The sequence below is a fragment of the Apaloderma vittatum genome, unplaced genomic scaffold (genome assembly GCF_000703405.1).
Source record: "Apaloderma vittatum isolate BGI_N311 unplaced genomic scaffold, ASM70340v1 scaffold11903, whole genome shotgun sequence".
Taxonomy (NCBI): Eukaryota; Metazoa; Chordata; class Aves; order Trogoniformes; family Trogonidae; genus Apaloderma; species Apaloderma vittatum.
Genome location: NW_009706452.1, coordinates 30696 through 39552, shown reverse-complemented (window position 1 = coordinate 39552; position 8857 = coordinate 30696). Strand labels below are relative to the sequence as shown.

The 8857-nt window shown below is 36.1% G+C and overlaps 1 protein-coding gene across 1 annotated transcript in view; it reads left to right on the top strand.

The window, feature by feature from the left end:
* Window positions 1-527: 527 nt before the first annotated feature.
* LOC104271202 (uncharacterized oxidoreductase ZK1290.5-like) overlaps window positions 528-8857 on the top strand; it is a gene marked incomplete at its 5' end in the record, with an annotated part of 28027 nt that continues 19697 nt past the window's right edge. Inside the window, 2 exons of the mRNA XM_009865806.1 lie at window positions 528-783; window positions 7675-7776. Coding sequence (XP_009864108.1) covers window positions 528-783; window positions 7675-7776 — 358 coding nt within the window. The remainder of the gene's footprint in view (window positions 784-7674; window positions 7777-8857) is intronic.

The following is an 8857-nucleotide window of genomic DNA, read 5'->3' as shown; positions in this document are numbered from 1 at the left end:
TGGTTACTGCTGAGCTTGACGTTATGTGAATTGCACCTGTGGTACAGCCCAGTCTGAAGTCGTACAATGCCATAATAACTTGAAGCTAGTAGGAACTCAACAGAATAGAGATTTCAGGATATGCTTTCTGCAAAGTAAATTGCTTTTAAAGTTGTATTATGTTTCTTATTGTTTTCATCTGTAAGTGTTGTGCTCCTATATGAAAAATGTTACATACTAATTTTTTATAAAATATGTGTTTTCTCTTTGATGGTCTTCAGCCTGACTTCCAAAATCACTTATTTATGGTTAAATGCTGTTGATACTTGATTTGATGGAGTTAGTTATGATCATTGTCAACATTCTAGCACTTTATGTATTTTCCCAGCCTAGAGATCTGTGAGTGTCCATTTCTTTACTATTGGAAATGAAAATCTAATAAGAAGGTTCTGTGAAAATATACCAGAAAAAAGGAAAGCAAAAATTAAAAGGAATGATAAATTACGTCCCTCATAATCCACTGCTGACAATTCACTTCTGATGTTGTTTGTTTAGGTACTTCCCATCAAGGTGGCTATTCACATGATGCTGTGGTCCATGCATTGCGAAAATGTGGCATTCGTCATATTGACACAGCAAAAAGATACGGCTGTGAATCTCTCCTCCAAAAAGCCATCAAAGAGAGTGGTGTGAAGCGAGAGGACCTCTGGATAACTACCAAACTGTGGCACAGTGATTATGGCTATGAAAACACAAAAAAAGCCTGCTTGGATTCATGTGCAAGACTTGGCGTTGAATATCTTGGTATGAATGTTTACATCTAGCTCATTTATTGCACCTTCTGTGTGGGTAGTTGCAAAGATGAATGAATTTCTGAAAAAAATATTATGTAGTACAGATAGATCATGGAAACCAAATTCTGCTTTTATTTTCACATTTGCAGATTTCTTGTTCTGTTTGTCCTCTAGGAAGTTCACATGCATATAGTTGAGAGCACAGACTTTTTTCCTTGTTGCAAATGTTTTAAACCAGATCCAGGTATGTTTTATAAAGGCATGTTTCATCATTAAATGGATTTGAGGAACAACTACATGAGTTTTATATGTTTTGCTAGAAACCTTGAAGCCTATGAAGCAAGGATTCATAAGCTGTTCAACAGTTTATTGGTACCCAGATGACGAAAATGGCTATTTCTTCTGTGGTCTGTTACATCTAAAGGAATGGGAGTCCTTTCTAAAATATATTTTGTAGGTCTACTAACTTTTAAAAATCCTGAGTACATAGTTTTGGTCTGGCCTATCTGATGCAATATACTTTGGAGAAAAGTATCTACAAGACATTGGAAGGCTAAATCTTATTAATGCTGAATTAGGCTTTTAAACTTACCCTGATCATAAACCTTGCGTAGTCAAAGATGTGCTATTGTTACTTCCTTATTAGACAGACAAAGAGCTGTAATAAGTATGCCAATTAATACTTTGAAACTGGTTATAGGAGATAAGAACAAACACAGTATTTTTTTTAATGCTTTTGCTTTCTTCTTTCCTATCTGGAGCAATGAAAAGAATTTGGAGGTAGAGGAGGGTGAATTTAAAGTAATCATCTAAAATGATGCCTCTGGCGGAGATAGCATTTATGCTGATAATCAAGGAGTAATTCACCTAACCATCAGACATCATCTGTCAGTGTCCTGAAAACCCTCATTTTACTCCTTTTTCCTCACCCTGTTCCCCTGTCACCAATAAATAAACCTTAATGAGAAAATGAACAGCTTTTGTGAAGAACAAATTTTGTGGCAATAATGGCATTTAATATTAATGGCAGCTGTGTGCTATATAAACTTGCTCTTTTGCTTTGGTAGTTTGCAAGATGAAGGGAAGAAAACCTGTATCCCTTAGACCGAGATATTTGTATGCACATCTTAGGCTCCATTCTTTCTGGATTTTTAACTTACTGCAAAATGAATTCAAATCTCCTTCTATCTGTCCTGTGCAAATACAGGTCACTGTAAGGAGAGTTTCATAAACAATCTTTCAAGCCCTGACTTTCTCCTCTAAATTGAGAAATAACAACATGTTTCCTGCTCTCTACTTTCTGCTTGTGATGTTTTGTGTTTGCTTTCTTATTTCTTCTGCTTGCAGTGGCACTGGGGCTGAATGTCAATGAGAGCAAAACTTGAATCACTTCCAGAAATGGTTTTTGGTGATTCCTTTTAGTACTATAATTTGGTTTTATTTTCTCAGGTAATAGACTGGTTAAAGTAGGTGCTTACATAGTGCTGCTAAGCAGAACTATGTGAAACAAGGAAAAAAAAAAATCTCTGAGAGCAAGAAGTGCACCAATACTGTCACCACGTGAGTGAGTCCTTGGACTGTTATAAACAACTTCAGTTCATCAGATAGGTTCAGCTCAGACTTCTTTTGCTCATATTACTAAGAGAAATTAAGGACCATTGCAACTGCCTGTGCAGTTTGCCTTCATACTAGATTTTTTCCTTTTTTTTAATACCCTCACCCATCTTCCTCTTCCCCCCCTTCCTCACCTTTCTTCCACTGATGTGGAGACGTCTGAAAAATTTATAAAGCTCTTCCTGGACCACCTCTTAGTCTGACATAGTGACCTAAATAAATGCTGGTTTCAGCTTGCTTTAACTCGATGATTTGTAAACTGTCATGGCTTAGGAAGTGCTTCGCATGCAATTCACTGACCTGTCAATGAGAGTGGCTGCCTCTGCAAGGGTGGGATGGCAAGCGGAGTAACGGTTTTGGCTGCTTGAGCTTAATCTCTGCTGGATCAGCTCTGCAGACCATTTTTGTTAAACACAGTATGATCTGCATTCGTGTGGAAGAGAAAGTTTGAGTTTGACGTTTAGGGCTACATAAACTAGTGAAGTAGACCCTTAGAGGAGGCACAATATGTGGTGTGTTTCATGAGCTTCGTAGAAAGCATCAGTTTAGGGAGTCCTGTACCTCCTGTCTGAAATTGTGGGTCTGAAAGGTGCTATTGGAAGGATTTAAAAGCAAAAAGTGTCAATATCTTGAAATATGAACTTTTCAAATGTTTCAAGGTGCTTAGAGTAAGAGGTTTTTGTTGGAAGTTGAGACTTAGAACAAGCCTAATAAAAGTAACTGGAGTGCAGAATATAGGTTGGAAAATATGGTTACAAGCTTGTAAAGCTAAGCTTAGCTATCCTAACTCTGTTTTCATTCATATCTGTATTTTGTGTCACTTTTCTGCTGGCTAGTGTACACCAAAGAGAGGACATGAAATCGGTGACAAGAAAAGATCTGCTAGTAACAGAGCAATTTGTCTCCAAGCTTATTTAGGAAAGTAAATTGTTTAGTTATAAGCATGTGTTAAAGCTGGCAGTTTTTCTGTGAAATAGGAATGTGAAGTAAATGTACATGAAATGTACTTAAATCAGAATTCCCTGATTGCATTATATATTAACCAAATATGTGAGGTTTGTAGCATTTCCATGAAGATACGTGGTTCTTACAGAAAATTGAAAAATCCTAAATAATACATCATTGTTGTTATACCTTTATATTAGAGGGAAAGTTACTCATTCTGTAGACTTCAAAAAGAAAAAGCTGTAGGAGCCCTGGCAGCGAAATATAGTCTTTGTTCCAAAGAAGATGCTGTTAATTTTTGGGGGGATCGTTACTGTCTGCACAGTCCATTCATGCAGATTGAGTTAGAGTTTTGGGAAATAATTGAAGAAGAATTGATAAATCTGTTCATTAGCAGTATGTAGAATGCCAGCTGTTGAAACAGATAAAATGTTGAAAGCAGTCACAGCTTTTTAAGAGAAAAAGTATTCCATGGAAAATACTATTATGAAACCTTTTTGATAACCATTTTTTGCCAAAAGGTATTAGGAGAGCGATGTTTCAGGATTTTTATTGGAATCGGAAATTGTATATCCATGAGAAACTGGAAATTTGTATTATTTGTGGGCAGTAGTTGTAACAGATACTCTGGTCATTGCATTTTCTAATTGTAGTCCTCAACTAGCAATCACAGTAAACCAATGTGAAATGGCAGCAGATCTTACGAATTTGGCAGTAGCAGAAAACATTCCGTGGGATTTGGATCAAAGCTCCGAATTAACTTCTTCTTCAATGTGATTTGTGGGTTACCAGATTCACAAACAATTTTATTTTCCTTCTGACTGTTCCGAGCCTGTCACGTTCAAGCAAATATAACTTATCACAAATCCCCAACCGGAGTTGGACGAGTATTCTATCAGCACATTCAGTGAACCGCACGAAGTATGATAATACGCGCTGTTCAGATTTTCTGTTAATTCAGAACACTTTGGAAGTTGCTTCACATTGATCCTCGTTCCAATAGAATAAAAACAACAATGAAAAATTGGGCAGAAGAGAAAAATGTATTGTGTACATGCTAAGTGTAGAGAGACAGTTCAGAAAAGCAGGGAAATACTCTTGCTTTTAGGTTTCATGTAAGCCGGGGCCTGTTCTTCTAAACTTTTGACGTTTTTTTTTAATATTGTATTAGGAATTTGAATAGAATTGCAAACGTTTATTTTCATGACAACAAGCTGTTGGTTTTTAATTGTGTAAAATGTTCCTCTATTTTTTGAGTTAAGAAGAACTGTGTTGATAATAAGTGCTGCAACCACTGAGAAGTAATAAGCTGCTCTGTTTTACATGTCTGCGAAAGAAGTTCACAGGTTAATTTGGGTTTTCCTGCAGCACTATGTTTTGACATTTAGACTCTGGGCCCTCACTACAAGCTGTACGACTACAGCTTGAATGTAAAGGATGCTTTAAAAAGTTGATAACTAAAATTAGACTGTGAATGTTTGGAGGTGGTTTTCTTCTTTCTCAAGTGCATCCTGATGCTGTGAATTATTGGGGTATTTTTTTTGTTTTGCTTAAGATTATTTTAAAAAAACATGGTTGGAAGACACCTCAAAGCACACTACAAAGCACAACCCCATCAGTAAAAATGAATTTTGTTCTTAAAAACCTTCAGTGATAAAATGATACATTTCTTGATTACTAGAACCTTAAGCTATTTAGATAAATAATTAAAAACTAATTTCTTGCCTCCAAAATGAAAATAAGAGTGTTTGTGTTCTCGTAATACCCCAGGAGAGGAAGTATTTTAAGCAAAGAAAGTGTGTAGGTGTGAATGCGTGTACAAATGAAGATGAAATTTTAGACCTTGGTTTATGAGGTGCTGCTATCTGCTTTTGTTGGCCTGCAGGTATTGTGGAAAGTTTTTGAGCAGGTGCATAGAAGTAAGCAGATCCTCGTTTAAAATGAACTATGCCTCATTTATTTAAATAGTGCTGCAACTCCATTGCTCTGGGCAAGATAGATTGTGTGTTCCTTCCGCTTCTCCATGTGCTGGGATGGATTTTGCACGAGCGGCAGGAAGACTGACTGTTCTACTCTGTGCCTCTTACATAAGGCACCTTTGTCCCACATCTTTTGTGAACTCTTCTTGCAGTGAGGTGGACTGCACTTTGTGATCCTACAGATGCCTTCTAGCCCTAAATGTGTGTGTTTTCTGACTTAAGTAATTTTTATTTCAACAAAAAGCCTAAATTCAAATAGACGTGGCAGACTCTATGCGGTAGGTACCGCGAATGGCATATATAAATTTGCATCAAAGTGAACACTTAATATTAGCAATTCATAATGTTAATCCTTGGAATTGCATCTGGTATGTCAGTGGAAATTTAAAATTAACTGTATTGGAAACAGAACTGGAATAGTCTCGAGGTTTGAACATAATCTTACCATATGCTTTATCAATATGCCAATTTTAGTTTTCACTAGAAATTGCCAGAGAAGTTGTCACAGAAATTGGTATTTATCCTTAATAAAGAGCACTTCTTTCTTCAGAGTAATGAGAAAAGAGTTAATTATTTGCAGTTGAGTGATGAACAAGTTTGCATGTGGGTGATTTTACTCTTTTCTAAATTGGGAGCTAGTTTTATGTATATAAGGGCAAAGAATGAGCAACTTCCTCTTTAAATGTGGCATAAATCCAGATGCTGCAAATTATCATATGTGAGTGATATTTGTTCATCTGAGCAATTGTATTAAAAAGTCCAATGAGTTATTGACATCCCTGGAGATATTTAAAAGACATGTAAACATGGTGCTCAGGGACGTGGTTTAGTGATGGACTTGGCATCGCTAGGTTAATGGCTGCACCCAATGTTGAAGGTCTTTTCCAACCCGTTTCTGTGATTCTGTGATATCAGAAAGTGCGGATTAAGCTCATGATTTTTGTGATACACCCAAAATATTTTTTCCTTGGTACACCTGTAATGTTTCTTACTGTACAAATTATTGCACCATTCTAATTAGGTTCTTAGCATAAGAAAATACTTTAACAGTGTTGCAGTCATGTGCCCAAATGGGAACTGGTATAGTATAGTGAATCTCATGTTACCTTTTTCTCTTAAATTGAGGTTGATTTTGTATGTATTGAGGTGGAATGCTAATATACCAGCCCAACTGTATAGTAATCATTAGTGCAGTCCTTAAATGAGTAAAAAAAAATTTGGCAGGAGATCTGTGTTTCGAGAAAGAGATCCTATAAATGAGTGATGTGATGCAGCTGAAGAAAAAAAACTCTGGTTATTGCAAACAAGTCTTTTTCATTTCTTAACTCCATCTTTGAACTGCCAGAAAAGAAATATTATAAAGTGCAAAGACAATTTTGCACATCTCCTTATCCTGTTTTGTGTCTAACTAATGTATGGGGCAAAGACCAACACCTCTTTTGACTGGGATTCCTGAAGGTACCTGTTTAATCTGCAGTTAGAATTTAGACAGAAATGTACTTATTCTCTAGCAGTGTCTGCAAACTTATAAAGGATTTATAGACTCTATAGTTTTTGAAATTTAGGGTTGGATCTCTGACTCCAATATGTGTAAATTTCTCAGTTTTATTTTATGTTTATGTTCCATTTTCGGTAGGATAGTCTTCTTGTATGGAGACAAGGCAAAAAAAATGCTTTCCTGAGACAGCCAATTTCAGTAGCTGATTGGATAATTTCATCAACAGTAAATCTTCATTGTGTTTGAACTTAGGCTGACGTGTCATAAAATGTAGTAAAGCATAACTTTATTCCCTTAAAGTAATATTTTTAAATGCTTTAGAAAGTTACAAATCTTGCCACAAAATTATAGCAAAATACTACCTGAAAGAATCTTTTGTCGTTTTGAATAAAAATTAATAAATGGAGGTATCCTTTAGAAAGGAAAAATAACAGATCCACTGCTGAGGTTCCATAAAATATCTGTAAAACTGCCAAACATACTTATCCTTCATAAACCTGAAGACTTGTAACACTTCAGCAGTAGTCCCATCTTAACTCCAGTGCCCAAAATCCCTTTGATTTAAATAGGGCTTGTTATGTGTTGAAAGTTTAAGTCCATATGTGACCATGAAATTCTGATGACAGTGACTTAAAGCAGTGGCTCACATGTGACTTCCGCTACCTTTAGTTGTTATTGAAATGTTGTCAATATTGTTTATTAAAACTACATGTATGTGCACAGTAATGATCATGGAGTAGCAATTTTAACTATTGTGGTGATAATATTTTAAGGGCCATTATGGACAGAAAATGCTATTTCACATGGTTTGATATCTTTATTTTTGGACCCTTTAATGAGGAGTCTGGTTCTGTTTCTTTTTTAGATCTTTATTTAATACACTGGCCTGATGCACAAGTTCCTGGTAAAAGCAACCGAGAGGTCCGAGCTGAAACCTGGAGGGCGATGGAGGAGCTCTACGAGAAAGGTGATATGATAATGAAAGCCGTTCTCGACAGGAAGAACTATAGTGCATTTTGGGATTTGGCAAATTCATAGTAAGAGATGTTCAAAAACTTAATTTGAACTGGATGCTCATATTTCAGTGGGATTTAGGGGTGTGAGTTATGTGAATAACTTTGGGAACTGCAGCATTAGCATTTCGATAAGTTAAGTAAGAGAGCTTTGTGTTACTTGTAAATAAAACATTGTCAGATTCTGCCCATGAGATTAGTGACGGTGTGCACAATTTCGTGAGGAAGTCTACAGATTACATTGAACTGTATATGTTCAATATGTATATTGAACTCTATAGTGATAAAATATCTATGTAGTAGCCTCCTCTGTTTTAAGTACAAATCATGCTATGTTTTACTTCCTTTAGATTTTTTTTGATTGTAAAATCTTATTTTCCAGGTTATATTATATTGCAGTACTTTACAGCTCTATTTATGTTAGAAAAAGTCAACAAAACAAAATGGTTGGATGAGAAATAAAATACTGCTCTGAAGATTTTTTTGTACTAATTTTTGGGGGAAAAGGTCAAAGGAGGGAGCTATTCTCTCAAGTTCTGATAACTGTCAATTTAATTTTTGAAGCACTGCAAGCTTCAGTTTATGTTCTTAGCAGTAGGAAGAGTAGACCGCCCCAATCAAAATTTGTCATAGACTGTTTAGATTGAAAAAAGACCCTTAAGATCATGGAGTTCAACTGTTAACCTAGATTTAAAAGGAGGATTTTGCTCCTGGAGTATGCAGTATTATTGGAAACAGTGTCGTAAGAGAAGATCCTGTCATGTAGTTCTTGGGCAATGTGGACCACCCTGTTTACAGCTTCAGAGAATTTCCACAGACAGGGAGAAGACTTCCTGCATTAAGTAGTCTATTCGCTAACCCAGAGTTACTGAAATAGTGATTGTAGCAGGAGAGCTGTACGAAGACAATGACAGGCTGTGCTCCACTACTGGTTTGATCAGAGCAATAAAACTCATTTGCTTCAACCCTTCAGTTACTTTTTGTTGGCCTCTGGAAACACAGAAGTAAATTATCTTTGATACGTCTTCTGTTCTT